The following is an 18,797-nucleotide window of genomic DNA, read 5'->3' on the forward strand; positions in this document are numbered from 1 at the left end:
GGTACCTCCGTCAGAAGTAGGCCTAGGATTTTATTCTCGCCTGTTCCTTGTGCCAAAGAAAGGAAACACTTGGAGGCCAATTCTGGATTTGTCCATTCTCAATACATACCTAGACATTCCAAAGTTCAAGATGTTAACTTTGCAGCAACTTCTGCCTCTGTTAGGCAAAGATCACTGGATGGTAACTCTGGATCTCAAAGAGGCTTATCTTCACATTCCTATCAGGCCCAGCTGCAGGAGGTTCCTGCGTTTTGGCTGGTACTTTTCATTATCAATTCTCTGCATTGCCCTTTGGCTTATCTACTGCCCAGGGTGTTCACAAAGGTCCTGGCTCCTGTGATAGCCTTCTTAAGACTAAGAGGAATACAAATTTATCCTTATCTGGACGATTGCCTGATTCTTGCTCAAGACAAAGTCGAGTTACTTCAGCATCTACAGTATGTAATGGCAGTTTTAAGATGCCTAGGGTATTCTGTGAACGAAACAAAGTCCAGTCTAGTACCCTCTCAGGACATGTACTTTCTGGGTGTGAGACTGAATACAGCCTCTCAGATGGCTTTTTTGACCCCAGACAAACAAAGAAATCTTCCCATATACTTCCAGCAATTATCCCTACTGTCCAGGCTGACTGCAAGGACAGTCCTTCAAGCCTTGGGGTTCATGGCATCTTGTATTCTGGTACTTCCCAATGCCAAGCTGCATATGAGGAAGCTACAATGGTATCTCAAAAGTGTGTGGACTCAACACTGCCACGATTTGGACACTGTCATTCAGATAATACCTTGCATCCAAAAGGAATTTTTGTGGTGGGCTCAGGAATGTCACCTAAACAAGGGACTCTCTGTGTCCCGACCAGAGGCGAGTCAGATCTTAACGACAGATGCCTCAGACAAGGTTTGGGGAGCACACTTCAATGGGAAATGGATTCAAGACATTTGGCCTCCCAGACTACAGCATTTGCATATCAACATGAAGGAGATGTTAGCAGTCCAATTTGCACTGATAGCCTTCAAGGATCTACTTCAACCGGGACAGGTGTTGATTCAAACAGACAACACAACAGTCATGTGGTACATCAACAAGCAGGGGGGAACCCATTCGTACCCTCTTTGCAGACAAGCTATGATTTTGTGGGAGACTGCTCTGAGTTTGCACATCACTCTTCAAGCGAGGTTTCTGCCAGGAGCACAGAACTCCTTAGCAGATGTTTTGAGCAGACAGATAGTGGATTCCCACGAGTGGAAATTGGATCCTCATGTATTTCAACAGTTGACAGTGGCTTGGGGAACTCCAGACATAGATCTGTTCGCTTCTCCACTAAATTTCCAACTGCCAAAATTTTGCACAAAGATGTTTCACCCAAAAGCTTGGAAAGTGGATGCTCTATCTTTCAGTTGGAACAACCTTCACATCAGTGCTTTTCCTCCTCTGTCTCTCCTTCCAAGGGTGCTCTTGAAGGTCAGACAGGACAAGCCTTGCATGATTCTAATAGCTCCAGATTGGCCACGTCAGCACTGGTATCCTCTGCTGAAGAGTTTAGTACAGGAGCCTCCTTGGCCTTTGCCACCAATTCCACACCTTTTGTCCCAGGCAAGCAATCATTTCCTCAATGTCAGGGTACAGTCCCTGCATCTGACAGCCTGGCATATTCTGTTCTAGACCCTGGGGGGTTACAGCTTCCTCAACAAGTTTTGAATGTCATATTGGAAGCCAGACGACCTAGTACTAGGAAAGTTTATGCAGATAAATGGAGGAGATTTTTTCTTTGGAGCACAGCAAAGAGCTTTGATGTTTCAGTGCCTAATTTGAGTATTACACTACAGTACCTTACAGAATTATTAGACAAGGGTTTGTCTTTCTCCTCCGTGAAAGTTCATGCTGCAGCCATTTCTGCTCACTATGATTGTGACCCACCTTTATTTTCTCACCCTTTGGTTAAGCAATTTCTTAGAGGGGCAAAGAACATAAGACCCCCACGTAGAGCTCCTACTCCTTCCTGGGATCTCAATTTTGTGTTGGAAAAGCTTACTTTACCTCCTTTTGAACCTGCAGCTACATCTGAGTTGAAGTTTTTGTCTTGGAAGACTGCTTTTTTGTTGGCCATTACGTCTGCTAGGAGAGTATCTGAATTACAGGCTCTCATGGCAGTTGAACCCTTCCTGATATTCCATAAGGATAGGGTATCCCTGCGTACTAACCCTACTTTTATGCCTAAAGTTGTTTCTAATGTGGCCTTAAACCAATCTATTCATTTGCCTACTTTTTATGCTGATCCCCAAAATTTTTTGCATTCTTTGGATATTCACAGGCAGTTACGCTATTATTTGAGCAGAACTAAAGGCTTCAGGCAGACTCAACAGTTATTCATTTCTTTTGCTTTGGGTTCACAAGGGAAAGCTGTTTCAAAGCAAACTATTTCTAAGTGGATTGGCCATTGTATTGCTTTTTGTTATTCTCATCATGGAAAGGATGTTCCGGCTGGGATCAGACCTCATTCCACTAGGGCTACTGCCACTTCTACTGCCTTTTTAAGGGGAGTAGCTACTAAGGATATTTTGGAGGCAGCTACTTGGAGTTCAGTGCACACTTTCACTAAACATTACCATCTCCCTCTTTATTCCAAGTCTAGGGCTGGGTTTGCCACTGCAGTTTTACAGGGCATGTTAGCAGCTCCTAATGCTTATTAATTTTGCCAACCTCCCTTTACCTTTGCTTTGGGATTCTACCCACAGGTTATGACTGCAGCAATGTGAGACGAAGAACATAGTACAGTTTTGTACCTACCATAAATGTAGATGTTCGAGGATCCACATTGCTGCAGTCCAATTTTCCCTCCCTCCTTCCCCTCTGTAGTTTGGGGTTGCTGGGTTGTTTTTGGGGGTGATTATTTTTTCTATATTGGTGGTTGGGTATTTTCTATTTTTGGCTATGGCCTTTTCTTTTTTAGGCCTTCTGACATCTGGGGCAAGAAAGACTGAGGATATGGCATCGGTCATGCGCTTTAGTACCACTGCGTACTGATGTCAGATCTGAGCGACCATGACCGACGCCAGCCTAACACTTTGGTATTCGGGCCGACCGAGGACAGCGGACTACCCACAGGTTATGACTGCAGCAATGTGGATCCTCGAACATCTACATTTATGGTAGGTACAAAACTGTACTTTTCTGTGTGGACTACAGAAAACTAAACAGTCACACAGAGTCAGATGCTTACCCCATGCCTAGGACAGATGAAGCCTTAGAACAGCTGTGTGGGGCTAAGTGTCTGACGACTGTTGATCTGACCAAGGGTTAGTGGCAGGTGACCTTGACTCCCATTGCTAGAGAGAGGTCAGCCTTTGTGACTCTTTTTAGATTGAGTTCACGAAGATGCCCTTTGAGATGAAAAATGCCCCAGTGAACTTCCAGAAGCTGGTAGATTGTATCCTAGCAAGAGCAGGAGAATATGCCCTTGCTTACATGGATGATATTGCCGTCTACAGCCATTCCTGGCAAGCGCACCTTCAGCACGTCAGGGAAGTCTTGGGCAGGCTTGACCATTTATCACAGTAAGTGTCAGGTGAGTATGGCAGAGGTCTCCTACCTGGGACATAGAGTGGAGAGTGGTAAGATCAGGCCATAACCTGCCAAAGTGGAAGCTATTAAACATGGCCTGCCCTTGTTACCAAAAAACAGGTGAGGGCATTCTTGGGGACAATGGGGTACTGTAGAAAGTTTGTTTGTATAGTACAATAGCTGCTCCCCTCACAGACCTGACGAGGAAAAATAGGCCAGATAAGGTAGTGTGGACCCCAGCACTCTGTTTTGGAACTAACAAGATCACTCACCACTTCATCTTGCCTTGCTTTAGTAAGTAACTTAACTAGGGAACAATAGTTCTTCAGTCAAGTTAGTAAAACATAGTGAGATTAACTAAAAATATTGTTTTTCTGTATGTGTCTAAGTCTTTCCGTCTCTGTTATTTTTTATATTTCCTGTGAATTGAAACTCTGGTGTTTATTGTAAACATGTACTCAGTATTCCCATTTTTGTAATCATTATTATTAAATATATCTAGACCTTTCATTGTGGCTCGGCTTTTACAAAATATGTTCATCCTTGATAGTACTTGAATTAATTTAGTGGCACTGTAGCATCATCTCTTGAAAGTCTTGCCAATTTGTTAACACTACCATTTGTAGAAGTTATTAATTTTACTAAGAGTAACTGAGTACCTTTTTAAAAGCCTTAAAGTAGCTGGCTGGTGGCAGTGAGTGTACTTTATAGTCTATGTGGAGGTGGCATAATGGGTAAAATCTGTGCCAGCCTTTCCCATGTGTGTATGTGTATCAACCAAATCTCAAAGTGTGTGCGTCAGCTACTTGGAATGTGGATACAGAGCCCTAATTTCTGCAGAGAGAGAAAGGGGGAGTCTTATTTGGGGCCTGGAGAGGAAATCCAGTCCCAGGTCTGGAGTGTGCTGTTAAGGGGAATTGTGCTTGGTGCAGAGAGCTCCATCTGAAAATACTGTGTGTATCCATTTTTGTTCTAAGTGAACGTTCCCCACCAGTGTCAGTGGTGAGGACTGAGGCTCCTTGATTATTACTGGCTCAGACGAGGGATGTCACAGGTGCAATAACTGGGCTAGACAAGACAGAAATTATATTTCACTGGAACATGTGGATTTAATTGAAAGCTTCTACACACATCAATAACAATTTCAGATCATGTGCCAATAACAACCAAGATAAAAATGCAAGGTAATTAAGTAAAAATGAAACACTGGCGCTTTCCCACCTATCTGTTAAAAGGAGAGGAATTTAAGGAATGGGTAGTGGAAATTATTTGAAAGTTATTTTGGAGGATAGAAATTTCTTCAGAAGTTATAGCTAGTAAATGTGATAAAATCAAAGTGAAGTTTAAAAATAGGGTAGAAATAAAAGAAAAAAAAAGAGTTATGGCTAAGAAGTAACAGGAATTATTTAGAGGAGCTGACAAAGGTTAAAGTATTGCAGAATAAGGGGAATCTCACAGAACAAGAAGAGGTGCAACTACAGAGTACTGGAGAAAATAAGGGAGTATCTGGGTTATATGCATGAGTTTTGAAAGATTGCTGTTAAGTAACTGTTTTTTTGATAACCCCAGAGCACAAAAACTTTTAACACGGCGACTTAGGCAACAGAAAGTAGAAAGAGTTGTTGCCAAGTTTAGGGAGCCTGTAACAAGAAAAATAACAGGAGATCCTGTAGAGGTATTAGAGGTATTTTAGACATTTTATGAAAATGTGTATAATGCAGAGAAATGTGCAAATCACAAAAGAACACAAGTGGAAATATTTATGGAAGACTTAAATATGTCAAGGTTAGAGGTAGGTGAGCCTCAACAATTAGTTAAGGGAGGAGAAGGTGAGATGAAAACACTGACGTATTATCAATCTGTAGGAAAGTCTCAAGGAATAGATGATTATTCCTGTAGAAGTTTGTAAGTTAGGAGGGAAGAAAGTGATAAAGATCTAGAAGGTTTTGTTTAACACTATTTTAAAAGGAGGGGAAGCACCAACATATTGGAAGAAAGCTGTGGTGGCTGTAATTCCTAAAGACATAAAGACCCAACAGACCCAAGTTAGTATAGATGGATTTCAATTTTAAACCATTATTATAAAGTGTTTATGTCTATAGTAGCTAAAAGAATGACAAAGGTTTTGCCAAAATTAGTAGGTATGGATCATTGTGGATTTGTGGAGGGGAGGTAGAGCTTTGACAACATTAATAGAACAACAAATATATTTGGAAAAAGATGCTAAGGATGAAGCTGCCAGGTAACAGGAAAAGAGGAAGGCCTAAGATAAGTTTTTTTGATGTGATGAGAGGACATGCAGGTGGTTGGTATGACAGAGCAAGATGCAGAGGACAGGAAGAAATGGAAGCAGATGATCTGCTGTGGCGACCCCTAACAGGAGCAGCTGAAAGAAGAAGAATAGAACAACAAATATCCACAGGGAAGCAAAGTGCAAGAAAATACCTTTGTTGTTGTGTCTTTATGCAGAGAAAGCATTCGACAGAGTAAGCTGGGATTTTATGAGTAGGGCAGTGGAAACATTTGCCTTCACTAATAAAATAATATGGTTAATTAGGAGGATACATGAGGGATCAGAGGCAAAAACTGAAGTGAGAGGGTTCTTCTCTGACATTGTGTCCGAACAAAGGAACCAGGCAGGGATGTCCTCTTTCTCCTTTATTTGCTTTACATTTAGAGCTATTGGCAAAGAAAACAAGAGACCCAGAAAATTCAATGATATAATTGGTATGGTAATCAAGAAAAGTTGTCTTTTTTGTAGATATTATTTCGTACCTGATAAAACCAGAAAAGGTCATGTCAGTGCTGTGGAACTTTTTGAGACAGTTCCAGGTCTTTTCATTGTGTACAATTATTGAAGAAAAAAGCAAAGGCCTATAAGCCATAAGTTATGTTCCCACACACAGATTGGTTTAGCAATACCATGTTTATGGGAGTACAATAAGATGAAGAATTTAGGAGTCTGAATTAACAAAAATGCTACTGTTGTGGCAGGTAAGGTTATTTGGGAAAAGACTAAAGCAGAAGATAAACAAAAACTGAGAAACTTGAAGCTGTTTTTATGGATATGGATAGTAAGTCCATTTAGTTTATATACAGGTCAGGCATATTTTTATCAGCAAGAAAAGTTGTAAAGAATAATTAATAAAGAATTGAAGGAATTTATCTGGGAGGGGAAGAGGGGGGCAAGGGTTAAGTGGGATAAGTTGATCCTTCAAAAAGAACAAGGTGGTTTAGGCTTGCCTGTTTTGAAGGGATATTTAAAGCCACACAGTTAAGGCTTATATACATGACACAAGCAGATAGTTATAATTCAAAATGGAAAGAGATGATGATTAAACAAGGGGAGGTGGAGTTCAAAAGATAAGGAGAGAGTGCGATTTTGGATGCAGGTCTTTAAGGAGAGTAATAAACATACAGAATGTTGTAGTCATAAAGTAGCATAAAGTATTCTAAGAAGTAAGCTAGGAAATGTGCAACAAGGGACTAGAATTTACAGGGTAAAACTGACAAAACAACTAAGGTATTGTGAGCAAGTAACTAGAGAGGGAAAAGTAATAGAGTGGAATGAGGCCAGGATGATGACTGGATTGCAGATAAGACACTTCTTTCCTACTGAGGATTGACATCAGAGCATAGGCAAAGATAAAGGGCTAGGGGAATCTTAAGTGAAAGACCTGTTCAGGCAGAATTTTTAGTTGAATTTAGAACAGAAGCTACTGTTAAAAAAGGAATAATTAGTAGGGCATTATAAAATATTGCACGATAACTATGGGAGTCAATCAGAGGAGGTTAGAAAAATTTGGTAAGAGAGACTGAATAAGCATTTCACAAGGAAACAAAGGCAAGGACATGTGTATAGCTCCCAAATATACAACAAAGTCTAGAAGATATAGGAATTGTGCTTGTGTTTGCATAGTTATTTTATACCCCAAGCAGACTCCAAAGAAATGTTCTTCATTACACACATGTATGTGGTTGTCTTCTGCATCCAGTGCCACTGTTTACGTCCCATAACAACAGGCCATGGATCCATTGACTGGCTAACCTTAACATGTTACTGTATGCTGGAGAAGGAAGTGAGAAGACCTGATGTCTGATGTGATGGAAGTTTCATTTGTTTTTACAGGTAGTTATTTCATCATAAGCTATTCTGGGGAAGAAAGTTGTTTTTTTTTCCTGTTTTAAAAATCTTTCTTTTCTTGCTTTAAATGAAAAAAAGAAGTGCACGGGAGACATGAATTGTCTTTCCAGCTGCAGCTCTTACTTTCTACTTCTACTAATGAAACTCATGGTTAAGGGTTTAAGTGTTGAAATTTCTGCTTTACTAGTGGTTTGATGACTGAGTTTTGGTCAGCCCATTTAAAATGGCGACTTATTTCCTTATAACCAAAAACTGTTCTTTAAACAAATTTTTTTGATACTTTACTTTTTTCCATTACTTGATCAGCACTTTGAAAAATCATATTATTCAAACTAACTAAACAGTTACACTGAGTGGCTGTCCTAAGCTATGCCAGTTGTGAAGTCACTATATGGTGGTGATGTCATATCTGAATCTGTTATTTCCAGGTGTGAGGTAGTTTGTCAAAAGCCCTTTAATTGAATGACTTCTTGAAAGAAATAGTTTGGAAATGGGTCTATGATTACTTGTAGTGTGTTCTGTTTCAGAAAATGTACAGACTGTGTATTTTTGCTGAAACCCCATTCTCTTTAATTATTCAGAGTTCAGAAGCACACTTTCTCCCACATTTACTGTGACTTTGGGATTGAGGAAGTATAGTTTCTGGCGGCAGGGTAAAAGCCCCCAGAGCATTTGAACTTCTTATAATTTTGGAGGTCGTTGTTCCTCTATTGAAAAAAATCAGGAACAGCACTGTCATTTAAGAGACATTTATGCAAACGTGTTAATTAGATTGCAATTCAATTCAGTCACAAATTACAAATTGTTCTGAGAGAATGGATGGCAGAGTTTCCAACACCATTCCACGTAGGGGACTTGTATATGTATTAGGTAGGTATCATTTTTACATATCTTAACTACTAATATCAAACAGTAAATTTCTGGTTAAGTACAGAGTTTACTTTTGTTTACTTGTAAAAAATTAATAAAGTTGAGTGCCACTTTACATTTCATTTTAATTTTGCAAATATTGTTAGCCTGATACTTGTGTATTTGTTTTTTGCTGCTTGACTTGATCTTTTCTTTGTTTAAATAATCTGCAGGATGCATTGTCTAAAGCAGCTTGTAGGAAGAGCAAAGCCCCAGTACAGCTGGACCTTGGAGACATGCTAGCGGCACTTGAAAAACAGCAGCAGGCAATGAAAGCACGGCAGCTAACAAACACCAAGCCTTTATCCTACACAGGTAGTATTACTCTTCTTTTATGTTAAAACATGTGTCATGTTCAACATCAGGGTGTAGCAGTATGTCAGAAGTGTTGAAACATAATTTTCTTTAACAGTAAAAAGGACTTTCCTAAATATTATAATCCTTTTACGTGTACAAAAGATATTGCATTATGTTTATTTTTTAGAAAATAAATGGGAAGCCAATAACATCCTGTTTGTCATACATAAAGGCATAACTTAATTTTGCTAATGTGGAAATTAACTACACAAACACAGGCAGTATTGGACATGAAGCTGTAGATGTTTCTTTTCCATTCCCATGTTTTACAACAGTTATATAAAATAACAAATTGCAACCAGACAGTGATCCAAAAGTTTTATTGTAACAAGTTCTTTTCCTCTGACGTCTCGGCCGTAGCCTTCAAGGAGTAAAGAACCACAAAAGCACATACATTTTATATAAAACTAACAAGCAGTAATTGAATAATTAATTATCTACTTAGGAAGTTAAAAAAGTTTATAGCCAATGCAATAAAACAATAGAACAATTAAATCAATACTCTCCAACTCAGTTCCTTATTTAGCCCGTGAGGGTATAAAGTGCCAAACTTTAAAATATAAACAGCCTCTTTAAATAACTATTTTTTTAAAATTATTTACATCAAAGTAAGATACATTAATTTTCTCTAGCACCGTTCCTTTTATAACCCCTCATTACTGCCCTGATGAAATTTTTTAAAGTGCATTGCAACAGAACTTTCTTCTTTCCTATTACTAATATCTCTTGCATGTTCCATCAGTGTAACTTTAAATGCCCTCTTTGTCTCTCCAATATAAAATTGCTTACAAGGGCAACTGAGGGTGTAAATAACACCGTCAGAATTGCAAGTAAAGTGATCCCAAGTATTAAAAAATATATTATTAATTTGTGGAAAACTCTTAACCACAAACTTACATGCCTTACACCTACCACACGTGGAAGTCCCATTAGATAGTACTCTGTGTTCTAAGCACATAGAGGGCATAGTAAATTTGCTCCTGACTATAAAATGTTGAATATTTTTCCCTCTTCTGAAGGAAATCCCCAATTTTTCCTTCAACCAAGCTGTCACATTACCATGTTATGTGCTTTTGTGGTTCTTTACTCCTTGAAGGCTACGGCCGAGACCTCAGAGGAAAATAACTTGTTACAATAAAACATTTGGATCACTGTCTGGTTGTAATTTGCTGTTTCTTGGTGCCTGGTGGTTGCAGTTACATAAAATAAGTCCAGCTGTACAATTAATTGTGTAGTTTTTGGCTGAGTATATTTTCACATTGGATGTGACTCTGTAGTAATGCATTTAAAAGTTTGTAGCTGTGTAATGGACATTGTTTGTTGCCTCTGCAGCTTATGTATAACAATAAATCTGAATGCTCATGCATTAAATTCAGTGGAGCTTGAGAAATGGCAGCTGTCTTAAAAGGTAGTGAAAATAGAGATGGTCCTTAACAAGTTGTAATGAAAGTTAAGGTCATATCTTTTTTTTAAATAACTTTATTCATTGAACTATTAATTTGCAGTGTGAGTTTGCATACATTGCTACCAATGAAAAATGGAATATTACAGTAGCACTTTCTATTATTGCATGTATGCATTAAACATGCAATTTCTCTTACTTCTCTTTTCTTTACTCTTGTGCATACATAGTTACTTTACATTCCTTCCAACCTACTTATTTTTTATAAACAAGTTCATTTGTGACATTAATAGCATTGAAACAATGACAATAACAGTTTCCTTTATTGTATACACTCATTCTACATACATTTTGCATTAGAAATCTTTTTTTATTCTCGTGCAATAGAACCCATTCCTACGCTTTTCAGTTCCTACCGACCTACTTACTTTAGTTATCTATTTGAGCATTGTTTTGTATTTGTTGATGTCCTTCCATGTTACTTTTGCAGTATTCTTTACAGAAGGGATCTCATGTCAAGGATAGCCCAAATTCCGTGTTGTATACCAAAACCTTTAGATCTTATAGGCACCATACATCACATGCATGCTCCCTGCATAAGGTGTAGGGCATAAAAGTGATGCATGGATGCAAACTCTCAGAACTTCTATCCCACCAGCCTGAACATCATTATAAAACAGAACATTGGTCTGAATACCTTTCTGCTGTGCTGGTTGCCAAGCTATCTTCAGATAAGTGCCCCATTGGGGTTTCTTCTCTTCCTTTTTTGGTTTTGTAGTGTACTTATATTCTTGTTATCCAAGAAGGGAAAATGTCAGCATAGGAGGCAAATTCCTCATAAAGACCGTCACAACCAGTGTCTTTTTGCTTAGGCGTTTCCCATGTCCATAAGCAGTGCTGTATCTGTCAAGAGTTATTTCCTAAGACCCTACATAGTTGCTTATCTTCCTTATTCATATACCTTGAGAACCAACAACTGTTGACTGAGGGTGCTATGGTGGAATTCTCCTGCCCAAGGGTCAGCTGTATGCCAGAAAGAGACCAAAAAAGAATAGCCTTGATTTGGTTGCTGTCCAGCCTCCCTTGGACATCCCTCTAGAAGCCAGTGAAAGCCCTGAAGAGACCATCTGGTATTTGACTTAGATTCCTCTGCCATGACCCCATTGGAACCCGGCATGGGTCTGAATTCTCACCCATCTTCTGAGGCTTTTCCAACATCTGTTCAGGACATTAAGGGGGAACCTCGGCTAATTATTCCAGAGGGACCATGGGGAATTCTTCAGATTTTAGTGAGGGAAGAGATTCCTAGTATGATTATCAAAGCCCACCAAAGGTCTGAGCCACTAAGAGTCCTTAGGGTGGACATCCCACTCAAGAAAAAGCAGGAAATGAAATGTATTACCCTTGCTTCTAAAGATCCCCAAAGTGAATGACAGGATTTTGCTCAGGGTCTGTTCTGTGCTTTGATGGACTTGAAGCCTTTCCAAGGGGTGTCAGTCCCTGCTCCTACCTGGTCTTCCACTCCTGTTAAGAGGCCTAGAGAATTGGATTCCTCAGATAAGGACTTGGATTTTGGAAGGAATTACCTGCTTATGCCTCTCAAATTTTTTCTCCTTTAGACTGTGAATCAGAGGAAGAGGATTCTTTGAGCCTAGACTCCCCCTTGGAAGAGTTATCCTTTGGGGATACTGTTGCTCATATGATGGAGTACTTTAACTGGGATTGCTTCCAGGTCTCTGATGTTCAAAACCAACAACCACACACAGATATTATGGGCTTTTACAAATGGAGTCTCCTAAGCCATCTGCAGTTCCTCCTGTTTTGGCAGCCCTTTTGGACACCTTCTCTGCTGCCTCTATTGCTCCAGACTGTCAGCCTCCAGCTCCTAAGAAACTTGATAGGTTCTACAAGGTGCTTGAGGTTTGCAAATCTGTGTGTAAGTGTCCTCCTGCTGATCCTTCAGTGGTTTCAGTTTCCACTGATAGGCCTTCTAAGCGCCTTCCTTCATATAGGAACAGTCGAGCTATGGAAAGGCTGGGTAATCAAGTATGTACTGTTGCCGCCTTGTCTTTTAGGGCTATTAGTTGCCAAACCCACATGACCAGGTATGTCTTGGCTCTCCTTTCCAAGGTAGCTAAGGCTTTGTCTGATCTTCCTGATTCTGAAGGGAAAGCTTCAGCTCTTTCAATGCTTGTGTCCACTTCCCAGGTCACTCATCACTCCATAAAATGCAGGTATGATGCAACCAGCATCTTTTCCAGGGCTGCTGCCATTGTTTCTAAAGTGAGGCATTATTCTTGGCTTTGTCTTCAGGATTTGCCTGATGATATTAAAGCCAAACATTTGGATGCTTCTCTGGATAATAAAAATCTTTTTAGGACAGCTGCAGCTGATCTGTTCAACTATAAGGGTAAGGCCATGCAGGAACTCAAGCATATTTTTGTCTCCTTTATACCCAAATTTCAGAGGAATTACCCTTCTAAATCTGACTTTGTCCTTAGGTAGACTTGTCAACCTCCCAAAGGTAAGAAGGGATCTAGGCGTATTCATCCTGCTTACCACACTCAGACTCCTACATCTCAGAAGCCTTCCTTTCAGGACAAGCCTGTCTCTATTTGACATTTTGCCTTCTCTTCCCCTCAGCCAGGTCCTTTAGTCTGTCCACAGTTGACAACAGAGATAACCTCAGACTCTTGGCTGTTGTCTGTAATTCATCAGGGGTATTTTATGATATGGAAATCTCTTCCTCCCTTTTCAGGCATTCCACAGCCTCCACCAGATGAACTCCCCTAGCTTTTCCCAGAGGTTTTGTTGTCCATTTTGAATCAGAGCACCATTAAACCTGTTCCACCTACCCAAGTTGGAAGGGTTTTTTACTCAAGGATGCTTTTGGTTCCTTAGAAGGAGGGGACTTGGAGACCAATTCTGAACCTCTCTCTACTCTACTTTCAGGATGCTGTTTCTTCAGACTTTTTCCTCACCTTCTTCCAGAGACCTTTTTAGTCTCTCTATACCTCAGTGATACCTTTCACCCTCTTTTCCCTTATCTAGATGATCTACTTATTCAGGCTACTTCTTCCAGCAGTTTTCTACAAGATCTTCATTTTACTGCTTGTCTTTACAAAGTCTGTGGTTCACCTTCAACCTCAAGAAATCTTTTCTTACTCCCTCCCAAGATCATATTTTACTCAGTTGCAGGATTCAGACCATTCCCATGTTGGCCTCTCTTCCTGTTGCCAAGGTTTTGTCTGTCACCCTTTTTCTAACTTGGTCTTCTTCTGTCCTCTTTCACAGCCAGGGAATTTCTCAGGATTCTGGGGTTTATGGCTTCCTCCATTCCCCATACTTCTTCATACCAGGCTCCATATGAGGAAGTTCCAGTTGTACCTCAATTCAATGTGACTCCAACATTGCCACCTCTGGAGTTCCATGTTCCTTTGCTCCCTCGTCTCAAACTCAGATACTGTGTTAAATTCAGCAGCTCTCTCAACCTGGGACTATCCTTTCAGGCTCCATTTCCTTCTCAAGAAGTGTTCAAGGATGCTTCAGATCTTGGGTGGGGTGCTTCTTGTGGCCCTCTGAAAGTCCACGGTCTTTGGCCGACTCCTCAGAGGACAGACCATATGAACATAAAAGAGATGAGGACTCTGCTTCTTGCTCTCCAAGCTTTTAATTCTCTTTTCCTCCTTGGCTCCCTCAAAGTCTTCATGGAGAACAGCACTGTGGTGTGGTACATTAACAAGCAGTCTTATCTCCTTTGCAGATTAGCTCTTCAGGCATGAGATCTAGCTATCATATATCAAGTGGGATGAAAAATGTTTTGATCTTGTGTGTTTAAAGTTATTAAAAGCAGCAGTTGTTTCACAGTTCGGCTTTCCTGGCGTTTTTTAATATCAAATATCAAGTGACTTCAGGCAGTTTATATGCCTTCAGAGCACAATCTAATGGCAGATTTTCTGACCAGGTCCAGCACACAGGCTCATGAGTGGATGCTTCACAGAGGTATGATTGTGGACATAGTCCAGCAGTGGGGTATTCCTCAGGTAGCTCTTTTTGCCTCCCCTCTGAACAGATAACTGCCACTATTTTGTTCGAGTACCAAGTTCTATGACTTGGAAGGTGGACTACCTGTCTTCCTTGGAAGGGAATGTATCTGTATGCCTTTCTTCCACTTCCTGTGCTGCCACAAGTTCAACACAAGATCAGGCAGGATTCTCCCAAAATCTTGTTGGTGACTCCCTTCTGTCACTTGGCCAAGGGCAATCACCACAAGTTACCTCACTGGGTGGATCTTCACACACAAGACCTCTTATCCATCCTCATTTGTCCACTTTTTAGATGATATTATGGGTGATAGGGTTTTGATCCCTTTTAGGTACTTCTTTTCTTAGGATGTGCTTTGGGTTCTGTAGGAGGTCAGGGTTCCTCTGGTTCTCTCTTATTTGTGCGATCTGCCTCATGCAGGCTTGGCATGTTATTCAGTTAAAGCTCACATGTCAGCAGTCTCTGCTAATCTAAATTTCCCTTAACCTCTTGGTTTGAGGTCAAGCAGTTTCTTAAAGGCACTCTTCATATCAGGCCTCGGAGAAAGCCTATTCTTCCTTCTTTGGACTTCAGTTTTGTATTTGAAAAATTGATTCTCTTGAACCTGCTAGTTTATCTTCCTTGCAACGTTGTACTTGGAAGACTGTTCTGCTGTTAGTTCTTAATTCTGTCAAGAGGGTGTCTAAACTTCGGAGTAAAAAATGACTGGTTATGTCTGGGCAGTTCCTGGTGGTCTTCCAGGAAAACTTAATTCCTTAGTGATTAGGATATGTTGTCCCATTACTTAGTCTATCAGTTGCTGGATATGTCTTTTCTAAGTGTTTAACTAATTAACAATACTACCAACTATTTTGTCTTCTAACTGTTGAACGGTTTCTTTATATAACATGTCATGTTCCGAATGTATCATGTAATGTCTTCCCTAAGTTGTTAATATTTACCTTTAAATTATGTAATATGCTGTCAATGTTAAAATGTTAACTTCCTGAATGTAAATATCATATCTATCTTTGTGAACTTGTCAATTTATGTAATTGGAACTTTTCTCCCCAGGCGTCTGCTGAAAATGGACCTGTATCCAGTTGGACTTTCCTGGGTAGCAAATGTAAAATAAATTAACTACTTACACTCCCAAAAAACACTATTCACATCTGATTTCTTTTCCCCCCCTGTACATCTCTAGAGTGGTGTTACAACGGTAAAAATCTTGTTAAATCTGCGAGGAGCATAGAAGTGCCTAAAAAGGCACAACCATGAAAAATTAAGAACTTCAGTTTTATTAAACTGTTAATCTAAGCACTAAGAAAAAGCTTAGGAAAAATAATGTTAAGGAGTATAAAGAAGTTGAGTAACTCAAAAATCGGAGAAAAGTATATAAACTGGAGAAAGTCAAATAAAGAAGCTGTATGCCAAAAGTATAAGCCAGTTTGAAACATGAAGTGTATCTATTACATATCGTAATGTAATTGTTAGATATCTTAAATGAACTGCAGTTAAATACCAAATGTTGAGTGATGCCCAAGTATATGACCACCAGTCAGTGAGAATGGTTTCACAGAAAGAAGAAGATAAAATGTGCACTTTCTCCTCTGCAGACAGAGTTTTTCCAGGGCTAACAGCCTGGTATTAGTTGGTGTCAGGAATGGACTCGAGTGTATGGCAGATGTGCTCTATAACCTTGGGCCATGATTAATACCATTCTTAACTGGATTAACTTCTTATTGCACAACTAAAGATAAAAGTTATGACCACCTGCTTCCCCATGATTCCTCCCTCCCTTAGTTTCTCGCTGTGGTGTCTTACCAGCAGTAACTCAGTTTTGGTTTATAGTATTTCACATTAAGACACACACAGAGTGATTTCCAGGAGGGGCTAATAATGTGTTTTTTTTGTGCAACACCCATTTCTGCTTCAGTAGAATCACATCACCACCAGCCAGACCAGACTGGCAATTCATGAGGGTCACAGTTACTGAATAGTCTTAAAATAAGCCTTCTGTGTCATAATGAATGTCTTTCAAGATAACTGTTGCAGTATTCTTTACTAGTGTGATGTCCTGCCATGGATATGTCCATTCAGCATACCAAAGTCTGGACCCTTCCATTCACAGTATGCCATATGTATGATATAAGCCCAAAGGAACATAAGGGGCATACAGGTGCAAATTACCTTTGAACTTCCTTGCTGTCAGTCCAAAATCTGAACTGTCCTTCATCCTCTGTCTGTTGGTCATACATCTCATGCAGTTATATATACATTTGGGCCATACCCTTCTGAGGACCCTGCCTTTCTTAATGTTTGATGTCGTCCACCAAAAAAAAGTGTGTGTAAAACATTTTGCAAAATTCACTTAGGTAGCCAGGCATTTAAAATTGATGGATTTTGAACTTGTACATAAAAAAGGACAGATTTTAAGTTAGTAGAGAATTAGTCAATAACAAGTTTAGCGACACAAGATTTCCAGGGGTTGCACACGAGCTTATCAAGCAGTATTCATGAACATCCCCATGCAAAGGAGGATGGGTCTAACATCCTATCAGATATATAGAAAAACAGGATAGGACCACCATGAAAATATATAACATGTAACAAAATTTATTTCATAGAATCCTATCAGATATCTTTATTCTGAAAAGACCCATAGTGTACAATACCCTCTCTGTAACAGTATAGGTTCATCATTCACACTACCTCAGTGGTTTATGGGTTCTGTGCTTGAACAACCACCTACACTGGCAGCTTTCCAGAGTTCAGAATTACCTTCTGTAATTCTCTCTGGTAGGGGATTGCTAAGCCCTTCCCATCAGGGGATGCTTAAACCATGTCACAGAATGTCAGTTATACAGTATTTTGTGCCAGCTGTAGAACTTACGCAGTTGAATCCCCTCTGCAGCCTGGAGTGGTGGATTACAGCTTCTGGACTCAGATAATATCCCTTTGGGAAATTCCTTTTTCTCTTTATTATTACATATTTTGTTTCCTTTCTGTTTTATTTAAAAAATGTGTGTGTGTGCTATCTTTTTTATTTTAATATACTTGCGGTTTACTACTACTGTTAATTCCTCTGGGAATTCTAACTTACTACTCTGTTGTTTGTATGCTTAATACTGCTTTTAAGCAGTTACGGGGCATTTCTAAACTGTTCTATGACTTGTACTGGGAAACTAAAGTTCCATGGTATTAAATCAGTGATGGCGAACCTATGACACGCCTGTCAAAGGTGACGCACCACAACATTTTGGGTGAAACACCAGTGTTCATCAACACCAGAGTTACCAAAGAAACTGGTTGAACAAAAATACAAGAAATATGTGACCCTGCACTTATCTATTAAAACTCAGCAACATTAATTGATGTTAATCATATCAAATGCAATGTTCCATATTTTCTTTTCAGTTCAATTCAAAATTACTATTAAAAGTAGCATAATTTTTGGTGCACTGATGTTCTTCGTGTTTCACTGTTGCAGTCATTACATTTGGGTAATCTGCTGGCAGGTTGCCCTCAGTCGGCCTGAATAACAAAGTCTTGGGTCCTGCGTCCGTTGCTGTCTCCTCTTCCATGACGTCAGGTTGTCAGGGGTATAAAACATGCAGCCAACGCCATTTTAATCAGTCTTTCTTGCCGCGCAGTGCCCAAAGCAGAAGTAGTTCGCAAGTGCCGGTCGGCCGACTCCTGAAATTTTCGTTTTCAAGTTTCAGTACCGAAGTCTTCAAACTAAAGCTAAGTCCCCCTTGGGGAAACTTTTTCTTGCTCCTTACCGATGTCAGTAAAAGTTAATAATTGCATTACTTGTGGGAAGCAAATACCTCATAAGGATTTTCATTTGTACTGTATTCCTTGCCTAGGCCCTGATCGCAACATGCCTTGCTGTCGCTTTTGTGCTAAATTTAACCAATGCACTATTAAGCGTCAGTATATTTTTGCTTCTAAATATTTTGGTTCAAGATTTAACTAGCCTGAAATGTCGTTGGTTAACAATCCGACTACTGGAGTTCACAAAAAACGCAAGGAAAAAGACAGAGACAGATCGTCGAGGTCCAAAACCAACAACAAAGCTACTCCTAAGCCAGTCGCCGGTTCATCGGAACTCAGTGAGGCACTTTCGCAGCTCCTGATACCCGCTACTTTTGAGTCGCAGGCCTCTACCGAGACCCATTCGGAGTCCGGTATGCCATGAGATTCTGCAAGTATTGAACCCGCAGATGTCTCTCCCTTGGATGGTTCCGGAGCCACTGAGCAGGCACCTGCTTCTGAGGGTGTTTTCAGGTGTCAACATTTTTATATTAAACCATTGCCATTATCAAAAACAAGGCCAAAATCAACTTCTCTGTCTAAAAAACTGATGCATGAGCCACGTGCTCAGGCCCCTATGCCTAAAAA

At 39.9% G+C, this 18,797-nt stretch overlaps 1 protein-coding gene across 1 annotated transcript in view; it reads left to right on the forward strand.

Moving 5' to 3' along the window:
- The window catches only part of SECISBP2L (SECIS binding protein 2 like), a 1,453,372-nt gene that overhangs the window by 688,351 nt on the left and 746,224 nt on the right, over nucleotides 1-18,797 (forward strand). Inside the window, exon 11 of the mRNA XM_044077590.1 lies at nucleotides 8,785-8,926. Coding sequence (XP_043933525.1) covers nucleotides 8,785-8,926 — 142 coding nt within the window. The remainder of the gene's footprint in view (nucleotides 1-8,784; nucleotides 8,927-18,797) is intronic.

Source organism: Protopterus annectens, chromosome 7.part0 (genome assembly GCF_019279795.1).
Source record: "Protopterus annectens isolate FY-2018-M chromosome 7.part0, PAN1.0, whole genome shotgun sequence".
Lineage (NCBI taxonomy): Eukaryota > Metazoa > Chordata > Ceratodontiformes > Protopteridae > Protopterus > Protopterus annectens.